Below are 20,244 nucleotides of genomic sequence, written 5' to 3'. Positions count from 1 at the left end.
TTGTAGACAATGTGCGGATTATGTCAGTACAGAATTAGAGGCGGTGATTACACCGCACACACCAGCATCGCACCCCAGACGGGGAATTCCCTTCCTTACTTTGTTTGGAAGCTGTGTTGTTAAACTGCTCACACACATGCTGCAGATTCTTACTCCTCAAACTCTGCAGCCTGCGCTTGGGCTTCAGGAGAAAAAGAATTGGGGATGCTGGAAATCTGAACCAAAAACAGAAATTGCTGGGGATCTGACTCGAAAGCAGAGAAAGAGAAAAAAAAAACAGGATCTCAGCAGGTGGAGAGAAATCGGAGTTAACGTTTTCGATCGAGTGACCCTTCTTCAGAAACCTTGGTAAATTAAGTGGTTCGACGGCCCACCGGGAACTGAGTACATCTTCCATCCTGGTGACAGCAGCAGAAAGGACAGTGTACAATGAGTCCGAGTCACGGTCTGAGAGGAGGAGGAGCTCGCTGAGATTTATGTTTGCAGAGTGGGAGATGGAGAGCAATGGTGAGGTAAAGATTAAAATGTAATTTTCCCTCCTGACGGTGCCCAGGTCACTAGATCTCAAAGATTCCTGGATTCCTGAGTGGCCGGGCTGCTGATATGGAGGTGTGTTGGGAGACCGTTTGACGGTTTCAAGACCAACTATATCCAATCCAATCCTGACCCAATATTTATACCTTAACTCCATTTGAGCCCCAAAGCACGAGTTGATAGTAAAAATTATAGATCAGATTTTTGATTATTTCTTCCTTACTAAGCCGTATTGAGACCTCTCGCATCCCCCTGCTGCAACCAAACCCTCGGCACCTTGTCAGAAGGGCTCTTAAATTTTAGACATAATTTTCATTTCTGTTAAACTCTGAATTTCATGGGAACTGTTGCATTTTCCTTGCTGAGTTAAATATCTCAGTGCTCAGTGGACGAAAATCAAATTCAGCTGTGGTGCCGTAATTCTTCATGTCTTTCAGCATGTTTTCACATCATGAAGATTCACGCTCCTTATTTAAGCTTTGATACATCTTATCACATAAAGTGCTGTGTAAAACTTCATAACAATCTCACTTATGCTAAATGCTGGAATGCGTTATTGTCAAATCAATGATGGAAGAGTAAAAACGTCTGTATCATTCGTTTATATTCTGAAGCGCAGTGTGACGAATTTTGATAAACGAACCCATATATCACATTTGAAATGTTAACTATGTTTGTCATTTCACAGATGCTGCTTCAGAATTTTAACTTTTTAATTTATAAAATGTATTTTCAGCTTATAAAGTCCTGTTTGTTTGGAGCAAGTTAGATACGTTTAGGGTAAAGTATAGATAGTTACAATTACTGTTCGTTTGGTTAGCCACCTTTTAATTTTAGAAGTATTCTAACTTAAAGATAACCAGCAGCAAAGTTATAGTGCTAATCAAGATAAAAGTTAGTTCATAGCAAAACTATTGATAAAATTTCCTAAGAGCAATACAACAATTAGCTATAATACAAATACAAAGATTAAAAGTTGGTGCATTTTAACAAAAAAAACTTATAAACATGAAAGTGACATTAATCTGTTAACATTGCTGGCACAGCTTATATGTAGATACTGTTAAGGGCTTGGATGGAGAGGAATTTGTTAAAGTTGTACAAGAAAATTTTCTGATTCAATATAGAGAAGGAGCAAAACTTGACCTTCCATTCGGAAATAAAGCAGAGCAAATGACTGAAGTAGGAGAAAGTGAGGACTGCAGATGCTGGAGATCAGAGTCAAAAAGTATGATGCTATAAAAGCACAGCTGGTCAGGCAGCATCCAAGGAGTAGGAGAGTCAACGTTTCGAGTATAAGCTCTTAGTCATAGAGACATAGAGATGTACAGCATGGAAACAGACCCTTCGGTCCAACCCATCCATGCCGATCAGATATCCCAACCCAATCTAGTCCCACCTGCCAGCACCCGGCCCATATCCCTCCAAACCCTTCCTATTCATATACCCATCCAAATGCCTCTTAAATGTTGCAAGTGTACCAGCCTCCACCACTTCCTCTGGCAGCTCATTCCATACATACCCTCTGTATGAAAAAGTTGCCGTGTAGGTCTCTTTTATATCTTTCCCCTCTCACTCTAAACCTATGCCCTCTAGTTCTGGACTCACCCACCCCGGGGAAAAGACCTTGTCTATTTATCCTATCTATGCTCCTCATGATTTTGTAAACCTCAATAAGGTCACCCCTCAGCCTCCGACACTCCAGGGAAAACAGCCCCAGCCTGTTCAGCCTCTCCCTATAGCTCAAATCCTCCAACCCTGGCAACATCCTTGTAAACCTTTTCTGAATCCTTTCAAGTTTCACAACACCTTTCCGATAGGAAGGAGACCAGAATTGTACACAATATTCCAACAGAGGCCTAACCTGTACAGCCGCAACATGACCTCCCAAATCCTGTACTCAATACTCTGACCAATAAAAGCATACCAAACGTCTTCTTCACTATCCTATCTACCTGTGACTCCACTTTCAAGGAGCTATGAACCTGCACTCCAAGGTGTCTTTGTTCAGCAACACTCCCTAGGACCTTACCATTAAGTGTATAAGTCATGCTAAGATTTGCTTTCCAAAAATACAGCACCTCACATTTATCTGAATTAAACTGCATCTGCCACTTCTCAGCCCATTGGCCCATCCTCTTCCTCAGGAATGTTCCTGACGACATTCCTGATGAACAGCTTATGCTTGAAACGTTGACCCTCCTGCTCGTCAGATGCTGCCTGACTGGCTGTGCTTTTCTCAGTGTTAGTCAGGGAGCACTTTGGGGCAAGCGATCATGAGTTTTAAAATAGTTATGAAAGAGGATAGACGTTATCTAAAATTCTAAATTGGACTAAGGTTAATATGTATGTTATTAAGCAGGAACTCTCAAAAGTTGTTTGGGGGAGGATGTTAGCAGGTAAGGGGAGGGTTGGTAAGTGGAGGACCTTCAAAAATGAGATAACAAGAGTTCAGAGACTGTACGTTCCTGTTCATGTGATGGGCAAGTCTGTTAAGTGTAAGGAATGCTGGATGAGTAGAATCATTGAGGCTCCGATCAAGAAAAAGAAGGAGACCCGGTACTGGGGAACGAGCCAGGACAGGTGGTAGAAGTTGTGGTGGAGTATTTGATTGGGAACAGTGACCACAATTCTGTAAGTTTTAGAATACTCGTAGACAAAGATGAGAGTGGCCCTAAGGGAAGAGTACTAAACTGGGCCAAGGCCAATTATATCAAAGTTAGGCAGGAGCTCCAAAATGTGGATTGGACACATCTATTTGAAGGGAAGTCCACATTTGATATGTGGGAGGCTTTCAAAGATAGATTAAAAATAGTGCAGGATAGGCATGTCCCGTTGAAGGCAAAGGATAGGAAGGGCAAGATTTGTAAACCATGGATGACAGGAGAAATTGTACGACTAGCCAAGAGGAAAAGGGAAGCGTATATAAGGTCTAGGCAGCTAAGAACAGAACGGGCCCTGGAGGAATATCGGAGGGGTAGGACAGGTCTTAAATGAGGAATCAAGTGGGCTAAAAGGGGTCATGAAATAGCTTTAGCGAGCAGAATTAATGAGAACCCCAAAGCATTTTATTCTTATATAACTAGGGAAACTTGGTCCACTAAAGGATAATGAAGAAAGGCTGTGTGTCGAACCTGAGAAAATGGGTGAGATTCTGAATGATTACTTTGCATCAGTGTTCACTGAGGAGAGGAACATGATGAATCTTGAGATTAGAGAGAGAAGTTTGATTAGTCTGGATCACGTTGACTTAACTATGGAAGATGCGTTGGGTATGCTAGAGGTTATTAAGGTCGACAAATCCCCAGGATCAGATGGGATCTATCCCAGGTTGATGAGGGAGACAAGAGAGGAAATAGCTGGGGCCCTGACAGATATCTTTGTGGCATCCTTAAATACAGGTGAGGTACCAGAAGACTAGAAGGTTGCTCACGTTGCCCCCCCCCCCTGTACAAGAAGGGTAGTAGGGATATTCTGGGTAACTACAGACCAGTGAGTCTGACTTCAGTGGTGGGAAAGTTGCTGGAGAGCGTACTAAGGGATAGGATCTATTTATATTTAGAAAAGAATCGGCTTATCAGTGATAGTAACATGGTTTTGTGTGGGGGAGATCGTGCCTTACCAACTTAATAGAGTTCTTTGAGGAAGTGACCTAGTTGATAGACGAAGGAAGGGCTATTGATGTCATATACCTGGACTTTAGAAAGGCTTTTGATAAGGTTCCCCATGGTAGATTAATGGAGAAGTGAAGACACATGGTGTGCAGGGTGTTCTAGCTAGGTGGATAAAGAACTGGTTGAGCAACAGGAGACAGAGAGTAGTAGTTGAACGGAGTTTCTCGAAATGGAGAAAGGTCACCGGTGGTGTTCCACAGGGATCAGTGCTGGGGCCACTGTTGTTTGTAATATACATAAATGATCTGGAAGAGGGCACTGTTGGTATGATCAGCAAGTTTGCTGATGACATGAAGATTGGTGGAGTAGCAGAAAATATAAGGGACTGTCAAAGAATACAGGAGGAGAAAGATAGACTGGAGTGTTGGGCGGAAAAGTGGCAGATGGGTTTCAATCCAGACAAATGTGAGGTGATGCATTTAGGTAAGACTAATTCTAGAGTGAATTATACAATGAACTGAAGAACCTTGGGAAAAGTTGATGAGCAGAGAGATCTGGGAGTGCAGGTCCATTGTACCCTGAAGGTTGCTGCACAGGTAGACTAAGTGGTCAAGAAGGCTTACCTTCATTGGACAGGGTATTGAGTATAAGAGCTGGCAAGTCATGTTAAAATTGTACCAGATATTGGTTCCGCCACATTTAGAATACTGTGTACAGTCCTGGTCGCCACATTCCCAAAAGGATGTGGACCCTTTGGAGAGGTTGCAGAGGTTTACGAGGATGATGCCTGGTAAGGAAAGTGCTAACTATGAAGAGAGGTTGAGTAGATTAGGTTTATTTTCATTAGAAAAAAGGAGATTGAGGGGGGACCTGATTGAGGTTACAAAATCATGAAGGGTGTAGACAGGGTGGATGGAGACAAGCTTTTTTCGAGGGTGAAGGATTTAATAACAAGAGGTCATGCTTTCAAGGTGAGAGGTACAAAGTTTAAGTGGGATACATGCGGCAAGTACTTCACACAGAGGGTGGTGGGTGTCTGGAATGCGTAGCCAGCAGAGGTGATAGAGGCAGGCACGGTAGATTCATTAAAATGCGTCTGGACAGATGCATGAGTAGGTGGGGAGCAGAGGGATACAGATGCTTAGGAATTAGGCGACAGGCTTAGACAGTAGATTTGGATCGGCTCAGGCTTGGAGGGCAGAAGGGCCTGTTCCTGGGCTGTAAATTTTCTTTGTTCTTTTTGTATGTCAAGAATAGACAGCTGGGATCAAGTCCTTCATTTGAACACAACTGGATTGGTGATCTCAAGTGTGTATCGAGAATTATGGTTTCAGTCCAGCAGGACAGTTTTAATGTGAACTACTAATTAATTTTTTGAGGAAGTAGGTACTGTCATGTTCACAGGAAAATATCTTTGAATAGGGTTTATACAGAATTCGTGAAGATATTTGATAAGGCTCAACACAAGGGACTGTTAGTTAAAATTCAAGCCTAATTCGGAAGAAAATTCAAAGAAAACTACAGACAAGTTTAGAAAATTTATTAAAATGACATTATTGGCAAAACTCAACAAGTCCAGCAGCATCTGTGGCGAGAAAATAGAGTTAATATTTCAAGTCTAGTGACTCTTCATCAGAACAGTGTTTATTTCAGATCTCCAGCATCTACAGTTCTTTGTTTTACTTTAGAAAATGTATTAGGTTTCAGAAGACAGAGTCAAGATAATGGGCATGCACACCCAACTGTCAGCTGAGGCTTAGTTCTTACGTTTAATTCAGAACATTGTGGGTTTAAGTGTCTTTCCAGAAACTTGAACATAAAAATCTATACTGACATTCCAGTGCGGTAGTAAGGGTGAGTTGGGAGCACAGTGTTTGGCTAAGATGAGTCTGCTCTCTCAGGATAAAGATCCCATGGCGCAATTTAAAAAAAAAAGAGTAAGAAACTTCTCTTTGATGATCTGGCCAACTTTACCACTTGATCAACAGCACAAAAACAGACTATCCAGTCATTTTCATATTATTCTTCATGGAAGCCAGCTGTATGCAAATTTTCTGGGTCATTTCTTTCATCAGTGACTACACTTTAAAGCATTTCCATTAGCTGTAAACTTCTTTGAGATACATAATATATTTGGGAGTCTGTTAGCTCAGTTGACTGGATTGACTGGTTTGCGATGCTGAGTGATGTCACTAGTGTGAGTTCAATTCCTGTACTGGCTGAGGTTACTGTGAAAGTCCCCCTTTCTCAACCTCTTCCCTCACCTGAGGTGTGATGACCCTCCGGTTAAACCACCACCAAGTGACTCTTTAATGAGAGCGTGGGATTATGGTGAGTTTACTTTTCAAAATATATTTGATGCGGATCTTTATTTTACAATAACTTCACAATAACACAAAAGTTGAGTTGCTTGAAAATGTTGTGATTCTGAAATACTATCCACTCTCCAACTGACAAGTGTAATTTGTTTGCTGTCTGGAAAATGGTTGTTTAGGGTCCTTTGACAGAGGATTTTGAAATCTGATCTTTTACTCTGTGAAGGCAATGTTTGTACAGTTCTCTATTTGGATTGTTTGTCAACATGTTTGAGATCACAGTAGGATATTGATGCATGTTTTAACATGCTAGTCCATTGCATGCTAGCAAGTTAAGATGCACCCTTGAATCTGTTTAAGAGAGCTGGCTTGCAGAAAGACTCTCAACTCTTTCCTGGCTGCATATCCTGTCCTTTCAGAAAAAAAAGGATAAACAAGTAGTAGAATTGTACAGTTTGTTTGATTGGATCTGCTGTGGAGATATTTTGTTGATGATCCATACTTTGCTGTACCAATATTCTTTGGAAATTCTTAGACTAGACTTAATTGTCCTGCAAGCCTCGGGGTTATGCGTCTATAGAGAATACAGACCTCAGTAACATCATTATTAGACTAGCTATGAAGCATAGGAGAATATATAAACTGCTCTAAAGAAGTAACCATTGTTTTGTGGGTGTAATAATCTGTAATATTCCACTGACAACTGGGATTCTTCATTAGTCTCCCTTTTCTGTCTTTTCATGTTTTTGTATTATGGATGTCTCTCCTTTCCTCATTCAGAAATGCAATTTTGGCAGAATAACATGTTGTATCAGAATAACTCTGACTCTGTGAAGGGGGCCTAACCTAGTGCTTCAAATGCAGCTTTTATCTCAATTTGTTCAGGAATGTTCCATGCTGCACCTACCTGCGGTATCTCTATACCGTTAATCTGCAATGTAATTTCACTATTATAGGGCTCTGATTTCAATAATCCAGAAGAACATGTTCCTACTAGCCCAGATAGCACCTTCAGCACTCCTGGATGGAGAAAATGGAGCTGTTCCATAGTAACGCTCTGTATCCAAACACATTTTGGTGTTTTATTTACGATACTGTACAGTAGGAAGTTATAAGTGTGGACCAGGACAGGCAGTGGCTGCACTGGCACATACAATGCCGCAGACAGTTTCTGTAAGTATGGTGTTTTTACTGGACGAGTTGTTGGGGGGGGGGGGGATCTTTCCCCTGCAATATGTTCTTAAAATTTGAGGTAGAGAAATCTGAGTCACTTCAGATTGTATTTCTTAAGCCTTTACTTTGACAGTCAAATTTATATGTTTTTGCAAGGCAAATCTGTAAACTCTAAATACTGTCCTGTTGATGTTGGCAATGCTTTCATGTCAATGGAAGTGTTAATGTGTGCAGACTTGTAAATTAGATAAATGGAAGTTGCCATGACCTGTATTGATCAATATCTTGATGGACCTATAATTAATACCAAAAATTAACTTTTTAAGAATAGAAATGAAGTAATGAGAAAGTAAATTAATGTGTGGAAGCATTTGTTCAAACTAGGCCAGAGCTAAAAGAATGAAATGGTTATCTTGTGCTCAGATTTAACATCAAGTTGCAGATGCAAGGAAAGGTGGAACTACAAAAGGATTTAGGAATAAGGATCAGGATTTAAATTCAATAGATTATGAGCTGGAGAGTCAGCGGAGATTGTCTTAGGGAGTTAGGGGATTGGAGTTTTGGGTAAGTTGCAATTTTTATAGATGATTAAGAGCCGGCTTGAAAAGTTGACCCTGGACGTTAGAAAGTTATGGATAAAGATTTCCCCACTGGTAAGAGATAAAGTAGGATTTGGAAGTAAACAATGAAATGAAGTTGGAAATAAATGACCTCATTGACAGATAGAATGTGGAGCTTGAAGCTTGGTTAGAGGAAAGTAAAGTTGTGCATCGTAATGATTGTCCTAAGCAAACAGCTAAAAGGTATAATTAAGTTATGATGCAGGGCTTTTGGAAGGGACTTGAACAGAATGCCTTTGATTTTGCATGTATTAAATTGAACAAGTTTCCTGCTTACCAGTAGCACAGCATAGAGGTGGGAGGTGACATGGAATTGGTTGTTGTCAGTTAATGAAATGAAATCCATGTTTTCAGATAATACCACTTAAAGGCAGTATGTAGAAGTGTGACTAAGGATAGATATTTGAGTTTGACTTATTGTTATCATGTGTACCAACTTACAGTGAAAAGTGTTGTTTTGAGTGCTATACTGGCAGGTTGTACCAAACAAAGCAGAGAAGATTGCGCAATACAGTGTTCCAGCTGCAGAGAAGGTGCAGAGAGAGAGATCAGCATTAACATTTAGAGGTCTGTTCAAAAGTCTGGTAACAAAAAGGAAGAAGCTGTTCTTGAATCTGTTCTTGCATATATTCAAACTTTTCTGCTCAATGGAAGAGGGTGGAAGAGAGTGTAACGGGGTGGGAGAGGTCTTTGATTATGTTGGTTGCTTTCCTGAGGCATCGGAAGTGTAGATGGAGTCAATGGTTGGGAGGCTGGTTTACGTGATGGTCTGGGTTGTGTCACAACTCTCTGTAGTTTGTTGTGGTCTTGGGAAGAGCAGTTGCCATATCATTCTGTGATGCATCCGTTAGGATGCTTTCTATGGTGCATCTATAAAAATTGGTATGAGTCCTTGAGAACACGTCAAATTTACTCGGCTTCTAAGGAATTAGAGATGTTGTTGTTCTTTATTAACCATCACATTGACATGGGTAAACCAGAGCAGATTATTGGTGATCATCACTCCCAGGAACTTGATGCTCTCGACAACTCCACCTCAGCACCATTGATGCATACAGGGGCATGCCCGCCCACTCCACTTTCTGAAGTCAATGACCAGCTCCTTCATTTTGCTGACATTGATGGAGAGATTGTTGTTTTTACACCATGCCACTAATCACTCAACCTCTTTCCTGTATGCTATCTCATTGTTGTTTAAGTTCCAACATACAACAGTGGTGTCGTGAGCAAACGTGTAAATGGAGTTGGAGTGCTAAATTATGCAAAACAGGATCCCAGTAATAGCAAGATGTGTATATGAAAATAAAATGATCTGGTGATTATATTGGTAAAAGAATAAATATTGTCCAGAATATTAGTGAGTGCTTTTTTAAAATTTTTATGTGGATATCACTAGCAAGGGCATCATTTGTTGTCCATCCCTTAACTGAGTGACCTGCTTGGCCATTTTAGAGAGCACTTAAGAGTCAACCACATTGCTGTGGGTTGGGTATCACATGTAGGCCAGACCAGGTAAGGATGGCAGATTTCCACCATCACAAAGGTCTCCAAGCCCTCCGTTTCTTCCTCTCCCATTGACCCCATCAGTACCCTTCCACTGACATTCTCATTCGTTTGGTTGAACTGGTCCTCATCCTCAATAATTTCTCCTTTGAATCCTCCAACCTCCTCCAGACCAAAGGGGTAGTCATGGGCACCTGCATGGGCCCCAGCAATGCTTGTCTCTTCGTCAGATATGTGGAACAGTCCAGCTTCCGCAGCTATACCAGCACCATTCCCCACCTTTTCATCCACTACATTGATGACTGTATCGGCGCCACATCGTGCTCCCACAAGGAGGCTGAACAGTTCATCAACTTCACTAACACATTCCACCCTGACCTTAAATCACCAACTCAACATGGACATCTACAACAAACCCACCGATTCCCACAACTACTTGGACTACACCTCCTCCCACCCTGCCTCCTGTAAAAACGCTATCCCTTACTCCCAATTCCTTTGCATCCACTGCATCGGCTCCCAGTAGAACCATTCCCACTACAGAACATACCAGATGGCCTCCTTCTTCGAAGACTGCAATTTCCCTTCCCACAAGGTCGATGATACCCTCCAGCGCATCTCATCCATTTCCAACACTTCCTCCCTCAAACCCCACCCCTCCAAGGACGAAACACCCCTGGTCTTCACCATCAACCTCTGGATACATTGCATTATCTTCCACCATTTCCACCATCAAAAACAGACCCCACTGCCAGGGATATATTTTCCTCCCCACCCCTCTCTGTGTTCTGTAAAGACCATTCCCTCCACGACTCCCTTGTTAGGTCCACGTCCCCCACCAACATCCTCCCCTCCTGGCACCTTCCACTGACACTGCAAGAATTGTAAAACCTGTGCCCACACCTCCACCTTACCACCGTCCAAAGCCCCCAGATTTCTGCATTTCCACACATGTCATCTACTGTATTTGTTGCTCCCAATGTGGTCTCCTCTACACTGGGGAGGTAGGCCACCTACTTGCAGAACGCTTCAGAGAATGTATCTGTGACATACGCACAAAACATCCCCCCCGCCCCGGGCCGGACACTTTAACTTCCCCTCCCATTCCGTAAAGGACATGCAGGTCCTGGTCCTCCTCCACCACCTAACACTTACCACCTGACGCCTGAAGGAAGAACACCTCATCTTCTGCCTTAGGACCCTCCAAACATATGTGATCTATGTGGATTTCACCAGTTTCCTCGTTTCCCTTCCCCCGCCTTATTCCAAGTCCTAACCCTCCAACTTGGCACCGCCCTCTTGACCTGTCCTACCTGTCCATCTTCCTTCCCACCTATCTGCTCTGCCCTCCTCTCCGACCTATCACCTTTGCCCCCAATTTCATCTACCTATTGCATTCTCAGCTACCTTCCCCTCCAGCCCCACCCCCCTCCCATTTATCTCTCAGCCCCCTTGGGCCACTCCCTCATTCCTGATGAAAAACTTATGCTCGAAATGTCAATTCTCCTGCTCCTCGGATGCTGCCTGACCAGCTATGCTTTCCCAGCACCACACTCTTCCATGCTGATCTCCAGCACCTGCAGTGCTCACTTTCTCCCAGATTTACTTCTCTATAAGGGGCATTAGTGAATAATTCTATAACAATCAATAGTGGTTAGAGTCACATTTAGTCCAGCTTTTAATTCCAGATTTTCATTTAATTCAAATTTCACCATCTACCATTGTGGGATTTCTACTTGTGTCCCAGAACGCAGGCCGAGAGTTCTGGATTACTAGACCAGTGATGTTACCACTATGCCACTGCCTACCCCCTTCAAAAATCCTCTTGCTTTTGTTTTGAATTATGCCTTAAATTTATATCCACCCAAGAGGGCAGGCATGCTTTGATTTAACAGTTTATTTGAACGGCAGCACTTTCAACACTACAGCACCCTCTCAGTGCAGCAATGATGGCTTCACCTAGACTTTGTACTCAAGTATCTAGAATGGGATTTGACCCATATGTGTGCTACTATAGCCACAGTTAACAAGGACAGACCCTGCTGTGAGGTTGCAGAGGATGTTATCCTTAATTTTGATTAGACCACTGTAATTAATGTACTCAACTAGGTATTTGTCCTATTGATTTGCTGCTCAGAAGGAATGCACTGAGATGAGTAATGTCACAGTGTTTAGCTAAATCTAATTGTTCAAAAGATTTTTTTAGGCAATAACCATATGATGTATATATTGTAAATGTACCATAACTCCTGCTATTGTTACAACACCTCACTGGCATAGTTAGTTTCACCCTTCCTGTATAATATTACAGGATTACCATGATAGCTTATTCAATGCTTGTGTGTTTCACAAATTCTGTCCTTTTAGTTACGTAGAAAAACTTGTTAAACTTGTTATAGAGGTTACAGGCATGTTGAAGCATCTTAGAGAATTGTGTTCTTAAAGTTGCTCTGCTTTTTTTGAACTTATCTTTAAAGAGTGGACCAACATTAGCAAAGGTGAGGAAGGCATCATAGTCAAACTATCATTCAAGACTCGAATTGCATTTGGCCAAACTGGGTAGGAGGGACAAGTTCCCTTTTATCTGATGAGCATTAAATACATCAGTTGGGTCTTTGTCAAGGTGCTGAATCTTGCTGGGGTACAGTTTCCCGCTGTGCCTGAAGTCCTCTGCTACTTAGTACGTGTCCTTTCCGAAAACAGTGAGACTCAGCAATATATTTTACTGGAAGATATTGCTGTTGAGCTTGATGCTACCATCACTTGACATTAACGTGCCTACCCACCTGCAGAGATCACTATATTTAATAAAAAGATCTTGGTATGTGAACATTGCTGCCAGTATTTATTGCCTATTCCTAATTCTCCTTGAGCAAATTGTGAAGAATTGCTTTCTTGAATTGCTGCAGCCCATGTGCTGAGGTACCTTGATAGTGTTGCTAGTAAGGGAGTTCCAGGTCTTTGGCCTGGTGATTGTGAAGGAACAACGATATAATTCCAAGAGTGTGTGGCTTGGAGAAGAACCTACAGCTCTTAGTATTTCTCTGTGTCTACCGTTCTTGTCCTGGTGGGTGGTAGAAGTTGTGGGTTTAGAAAATTCTGTTGAAGGAGTCTCTGTGCGTTGTTGCAATTAATCTTGCATGTAGTATAAACTGTGTCAGTGGGAGAGAAGATTAATTTTTAAGGTAGTGAATGGGTCGCAAATCAAAGGAACAACTTTCATCTGGACAATTTATTTATTGATTGTTGTTGGAATGGCATTCATCCTGGCAAATGGAGAACATTCCAACACAATCCTCAATTGTCCCTTTGAAGATGCTGCACAAGTTTTGGGAGTTAAGAGGTGGGTTACTTGCCTCAGAATTCCCAGTCTCTGAATTGTTCTTGTAGCCACAATATTGATGTATCTAGTCCAGCTAAGTTTCTGCTCAATGGGAATTCCCAGGATGCTGATGTTGGAGAATTCAATGATAGTAATGCTGTGACATCCAAGGGAGACAGTTAGATCTCTCTTTTTAGAGATGGTCATTGCCTGGTATTTGTGTAGTGTGAATGTCACTTGTCATTTAAAGTCTGATTGACAGGCTACGATTTTTCCTTCTCCCTCTCTGTAGCTCAGACTTTGTGAAGTGGCCAATTATAGCTCCTAATGGTGGATTCCTGATGAAGGGCTTTTGCCCGAAACAATGTTTTTCCTGCTCCTCGGATGCTGCCTGACCTGCTGTGCTTTTCCAGCACTACTCTAATCTTAACTCTAATCTCCAGCATCTGCAGTACCCACATTCGCCCAGTTCCTAATGATACACCAGTAATTCAAAATTGGAGAGCTGAGGGAGGTGTGAGTGCAAGAATATAAATTAACATAATGACTGCTAAGTTACTTTCGTTGAGCAAAATCTTGATGCAAAATCTTTGAGCAAAATCTTAATGTCATCTGAATGATGCAAAACCTTGCATCATTCAGATGACATTACTTTCTTACTTTTTTGTATTGTGTTGCATTTCCTCATTGAAGTGTTATTATAGATACAGACATCCCTGATTGCAATGGAATCTAGATATGATGATACAGAGAAATATATGAAAGATTCATGAGAAGGGACCATACTACCTTAGCTTCTACTTTTACTGTGCTTGTGTACAGAAATGCTTCTTTGGGTTTTGGACAAAAGTGTGGACTCAAGGAATTTTTCTAAAGCTGGCAGAAGGTAACATGATGAATTCATGCTGAGGAAGCCAGTTTCAGAGGCCAAGGGTGTGGTGGCTGCTGGTGGGTGTGAGGTCTGCATTAGTTTAGTGAGAATAACTAATGCCTGTTGTTGGAGGTAAGGACAGGGCTCTTTGGCAGGAGGGTATTGTGAATGTAGAGTGGCCAAGACCCAAAGGAGCTTCAAGACAAGCATGAGATCTTAATATTCAATTTGTCACAGCACGGAGAGCTAGAAGAGCTTGGCTAGCAGCCATTGAGAGGCTTCTGACAGTTTGGATAAATGACAACATGGGTCTTGGCATTCTGTTTATATTGATGTCCCTGAAAAGTTGAAACAGGGAAGCTGATAAAATCATAAATAGAAGCCCTATTAATTCAATTAATTCCTAGATGATTTAAAAATCTGGAGTTGGTGTGGGTTTGGTGGATGTTGTAAATATGCAGGTAGAAGAAAACAATAGTAGTAATGGATCAGCTAGAAAGTGGAGAGGAGTTGAGAGGTTGAGTAGAACTTCAGAAGGCTGTGGTCCAAGTGCTGACAATGCAAATTACCCTTTGATACCCCATTAGGTAGTTGAGTCTCTTGTGAGGGTACCATCACTGAGACTTGAAAGCAACTGTGTATCAAAAACAGCAGGTAATGGCATATGCATTGTACTCTTGATATTGATGGCATTTGGAAATATGCAGCTGTAACTTGCTTTTTTGTAACCTTGTGAAGTGCTTTTGAATTTGGCAGTTCCTGCTTTGCCAATGCCTTCATGCTGAATAATCTCAGCTGGGAAAGTAGATAGCGAAAGATGGCTGCATAAATGAGAATAGAGTTGCTTTGAAATGAAATGAAAGGAGGAATTGAAAAGCACCCATAATGTCATTTGCACAAAGTCTGAGCAAATTTAATGGCTACAGTTTTTTGAGATGGTAACTTTTGAAAATACTGTGGGTACTCAGGGAGATTTGGACTTGTTATTGCACGTCACCATTTTTCTCTCCACTCAGCAAACAAGATCTGATGTTTGCTATTTAACGTTTCACTTCAGGAGAAGGTGGAGCTGGAAGATATACTGAAGAAACTGCAGGACGATGGACTGGACACTGATGCCTGCTCTGCAAATGAGCATCTCAGTCACCTGTGGCGCATATACCTGCGGGCTGAGGGCACGCTGCAAGCCACCATGCAGGATCTGGAAGGGGTGCGACAACAACAGGCTTCCGAGATGAAAGAGGTGAGATCTCTCAGAAGGATAGTGAATTTTGATCTCTTGTGAGATTTTAAAAGTAAAGTCTTGTTTGCATATGACTGGCCTCCATCTAACAATCCTATATGTAGTCTGTAACTAATTTGACTCCTAGTAGCACTCGGAATTTCAGAAAGAGCTAACTCGGCATAATTTGGATATTAACTTGAGATATTTGGTAGCCTGAATGGCTTAGTACTATCCCCATTTGTGCTGTACCTCGGTTACTTAGAGGAGCCTCAGTAAAAAGGATTGTCTCAAATACAAGTAACCACATCCTGTTGAGCCTTGATCCCTGCTGCCAATATGTATCCTTAATCCTTGTAACCAAACCACCCCCCCGCTGCTACATGACATGGTATAATGAACCGCTTTAAATTTTTTGTTTGAGATTTGCAAATAATGTCACATTTAGCTCAACAAAAGTCATCTTTGAAGTCAAATGAATTTATATTGATATCAAAAGCAATTGGGATGACCTGACCTTCCCTACTGCTACAGAGACGTCAGTATGGGGAAGCCTTCATCAGTTTTGCATTGCTGTCCCCTACCACCATCCGTGAACCATAACTAGCTTACCTACAGAGTGATGAGGCAATTTTCGTTCTGCAGGTAGAAAATTATGTGGATCACATCCGCAACCTGTCGGAAGAGCGGGAGGCACTGACAGCTGAATACGAGCGAGAGAATGAGCTACTAAAGATGGAGTTACAGCGACTGAAGTTAGAACAAGGTTGGCAATCTAACCTCTCAACCTTGTTTTGACATCCCCTCCCCAAACAGATTAAATTAGATTAGATTCCCTACAGTATGGAAACAGGCCCTTCGGCCCAACAAGTCCACACTGACCCTATGAAGAGTAACCCACCCAGACCCATTCCCTACCCTAGATTTACCCCCGACTAATGCACCTAACACTATGGCCAATTTAACCTGACTAATTCACCTGGCCTGCACATCTTTGGATTGTGGGAGGAAACTGGAGCACCCAGAGGAAACCCACGCAGACATGGAGAGAATGTGCAAACTCCACAGACAGTTGCCCAAGGCAGGAATCAAACCCGGGTCCCTGGCACTGTGAGGCAGCAGTGCTAACCACTGAGCCACCGTGTTGCCCCCAAATTTGAGGTTGATTTGTTTTTCATTGACATATGTTTGTTTCATCTGCACACGGTGGTCATGTGAATGAAGATTTTCTCACAGTTGCATGACTTTCTTGTCCTGATAGAACCATCAACATCAGAAAGAGAAAATGTACATTAACATTTGCAGTAGGACACTATCAGCATTGTCTTCTGTTAGAAATAATGTTCTTTCTTTTCACGTTCAAACTTCAGATGAACATATGGATGAAAAGCAAAGTAAACTATTCGGCCCCTCAGCTTACTCTGCCATTCAATCATGTCTGATTTCACATTCCCATTTTACACCCCCCACCCCGATTCCACTGCCTAAGAAGAATCTGTCTGCCTTAAAATTATTCAACAACTCCGCCTCCTGAGGCAGAGTACAACCCTCTGAAAGAAAATAAAACTTCTCACCTTTGTTTCAAAATGTCAACCTCTAACTTTCAAACAATGCCCCCCCCCCCGCCCAGTTCAACAATAGGAGACATTCTTTCCATGTCCATCTGGTCAAGACCATACTGTAGTTCAATTAAGTCATCCCTCACTTTTCTAAACTCCAGTGGAAATGAGCCCAGCCAGTCTAACCTCTTCTCATAAGACAACCCAATTATTCTAGATATCAGTCGAGTAAATTTCCTCTGAATTACCTCCAAAGCATTAACATTCTTCCCTAAGTAAGGAGACAAGAATTGTACTCAGTATTTGAGCCAAAAACAGAAATTGCCAGAGAAACTCATCAGGTCTGTGGAGAGAAAACAGAGTTAATGTTTCAAGTCCAATGACATTTCATCAGAAATGCTAACTCTGATTTCTCTCCACAGATGCTGCCAGACCTGCTGAGCTTTCACGCAATTTCTGTTTTTGTTTCAGACCTTCAGCATCTGCAGTTCTTTGCTTAATATCAGTGTTCGAGATGTGGTTGCACCTATATCTTGTACAACAAAGGAGCACATCCTTACTCTTATGTTCAGTTTCTTTCTTAACAAAGGAGAGCATCCCATTAGCCTTCTTGATTATGTGCTGTACCTGCACACTAACCTTTGTGACTCATGCACCTAAACACCTCAATCACATTGCAGCTCAGAATTCTGCTGTGTTCTTTATCTAGGTAATAGTCTACTTTATTATCCTTCCCACCAAAGCGAACAGCTTCAAACTTTCCCACATTATATATGATCTGCCAGATTTTTGCCCACTCACTCAATCTATCTATATCTGTCTTCAACTTCCTTATATCTTCTTCACATATTTTCCTACCTCTCACAGTGACATGTGAATTTAGCTACTGTTCTTTCACTTCCCTCATCTAAGTCATTGATGTGAATTATAAATGGTTGAGGTCCTGGCATATACCTCTGCAGAATTCCACTTGTCACATTCTGCCAAACAAATGAAGGCCCATTTATGCATACCGTCTGTTTTCTGCCAGCTAGCCAACTTTCTAATCTTGCTAATATGTGACCTCTATGTCATGAGTGTTTACTTTCCACAATAACCTATGTTATAGCATCTTATTAAATGTCTTTTAGAAATCCAAGTATAGCACACCTACAAGCTACCCTTTGTCTATAATACATATTGTTCTGTCAAATACTCCAATAAAATGATAAAACTTGATTCATCTTTGAAAATCCATGCTGCCTTTTCCCAATCAGTGATCAATTCTGACATCTTCTGTATGACAGACACCAAGCTGATTGGACTATAATTTACTGTTTTCTGCCTGCCTCCTTCAATGGAGGAGATATATTTGTAACTCTGTCCAGTAAAACCTTTCCTGAATCTCAGGGATGATTAGAAAATTAGTGTCTACTACCTCATTAGCACTCCCTTTTTTTAACCATTGGATGAAATACATCAGAATCCGGATACTTGTCAGTACATAGCTCTATCAGTTTGCTTAGTACCACTTCCTGGTACTGTAATTGAAATTTTCTAAATTCCTCGCTTGCTTCCACCTTCTGGTCACAGCTCTAACTGCAAAGCTTTTGTATAGCCTCTGTAGTGAAAGCAATCTCTTCTTCGTCTGCCATGTTCCTTTTATCCATTATCAATTTCCCATTTTCACTTTTCAGAGGACCAATACTCCATATTTACAACATCATTCCTTTTCATTTCTGATTTCTAGTATTCTTCATTTCTGCTTGTAAAAGACACGTTAGATGAAGAAGGTCCTTCAGTCCATATGGTAACCTTCCAGAACACTAACCAGCATTGAGGCACCTGTATAGATAGACAGGAATGTCAATTTATCTTGTTTTTATGATCTTACTTATTAATCACTGGGTGGTTTAGTGAGGCGGCATACTGGAGATCCACAGTATTGCTGGGTGAAATGGTATTTATTTATTCCTTGCCTTAGGTTCCCCCTGTCATTAGCACTCATCAAAAAGAATCTAAATGAGTTGAAGCCAAATATCCCTATAAGTGGGTGTAGGGAAAATCAGGCTGGAAATTTTCAACATGTCTATTGATGGATTGCTACAGAGTAGAAAATAACTTGTATTTTGTGCAGCACTTTTCAGATCTTCAGGGTGACCTAAGAAGCTTCAAAAACAATAAGGTCCTTTTGAAGCCACAATCACATTGTAATGTAGACAGATGCAATAACAGGACTGTATACAAGATCCCATAAAATGCAGTGCAGTAATTGATCGATTAATCCATTTTTCATGGCGTTGATGAAAGGATACTGTTCTCCAGGAAACCTGAAGATCTCAAATACTTTTTAAAAAGTGCTTTAAGATCACTTAAATCCAAATGAGAGAATCTCCAATGTATTTAAATGCTGCACTGAATTGTTGGTTGAGTTTATTGTGTTCCAGTCTGTCTCTGAGTCAAGGCTGATCCCAATGGCATTAAGTAGAAGACTGAGGGAGCAGACTTCCTTCCTGTATGCAGATTGGGGTTTCAGTAAGAAATATATGTACAGTATTAGTGATTTTTGAGAGGAATTGTAACTCAGATTGATGATAAGTATGTAAGTTAGCTTGCTGAGCTTGAAGGTTTGTTTTCAGTCATTTCATCAACATGACTAGGTAACATCATCAGTGAGAGTCTCCAGTGAAGTGCTGGTGGTATGTCCTGCCTCTCTATTTATAGATCTTGGTTTCGTAAGGTAGTGATGTCATTTCCGGTTCTTTTTTTCAAGGGAAGGTAGATAGGGTGTAAATCAACATGTTTATTGATGGAGTTCTGGTTAGAATGCCGTGCCTTTAAGAATTCTCGTGCATGTTTTCAGAAGAAACACAGCAGACCAAAAGACAAGCTATTGCACCTACATTAGGCCAAAAAAAGGAAGGAAACACACTTAATACTCAAGAAAATAAAGCCTTAGAAAAAGTTTAAAAAGCTTAAAACATCGTTATCTACCTGCAGACAAGGGATGCATGCCCGTAATTTTTTTAAAATCCAACTATCTTAAAAAGGTAAATGCTCTGCTTGCAGATACTGACACTTGCCAGCAGGTGGCGATAGACACAACCCCTCAGCGTTTAAACAGAATCTCATCCATTCTAACAGCTCTTAAAAAATCAGGAGACTTAAACAAGACAGACTTCCAAAACATGAAACCAGGAGGATCTAACACACCACGCTTCTATGGATTACCAAAAATACACAAACCTGGGGCCCCCCTCAGACCCATAGTCTCCCCACCTGGTACACCAACATACAGACTAGCCAAAGGACTCCACCAAAAACTAAAACACCTAATTGAAGATTTACGCCATCCCATTCAGTCCACCCATGAATACCTGAACACCATCAAAGACACCAAGATAGAAGAGGACAAAATAATGGTCTCCTTTGACGTTACAGCTCTTTACACATCCATTAACATTAACCTGGCCAAAGAAACACTGGCATCACTAAGCTATTGGACCTGTGTCTCACCATCCACTTCACATTC

General features: G+C 41.4%; 1 protein-coding gene across 9 annotated transcripts in view; it reads left to right on the top strand.

Annotated features, from left to right (window-relative positions):
- Nucleotides 1-19: 19 nt before the first annotated feature.
- Nucleotides 20-20,244, top strand: part of ccdc30 (coiled-coil domain containing 30) — a 159,417-nt gene continuing 139,192 nt past the window's right edge. For all 9 annotated transcript variants that reach the window (XM_043675691.2, XM_087980519.1, XM_043675689.2 and 6 more), the window contains exons 1-3: nucleotides 20-512; nucleotides 15,010-15,195; nucleotides 15,820-15,940. In XM_043675691.2, coding sequence (XP_043531626.2) covers nucleotides 477-512; nucleotides 15,010-15,195; nucleotides 15,820-15,940 — 343 coding nt within the window. In that variant the 5' untranslated portion in view covers nucleotides 20-476. The remainder of the gene's footprint in view (nucleotides 513-15,009; nucleotides 15,196-15,819; nucleotides 15,941-20,244) is intronic.

This window comes from Chiloscyllium plagiosum, unplaced genomic scaffold (genome assembly GCF_037043375.1).
Source record: "Chiloscyllium plagiosum isolate Xiang-an unplaced genomic scaffold, Cpla_swu_hap1 HiC_scaffold_37, whole genome shotgun sequence".
In the NCBI taxonomy this organism is placed as follows: Eukaryota; Metazoa; Chordata; class Chondrichthyes; order Orectolobiformes; family Hemiscylliidae; genus Chiloscyllium; species Chiloscyllium plagiosum.
The sequence above is the reverse complement of the archived record's forward strand: the minus strand, read 5'-3'. Positions and strand labels throughout refer to the sequence as shown.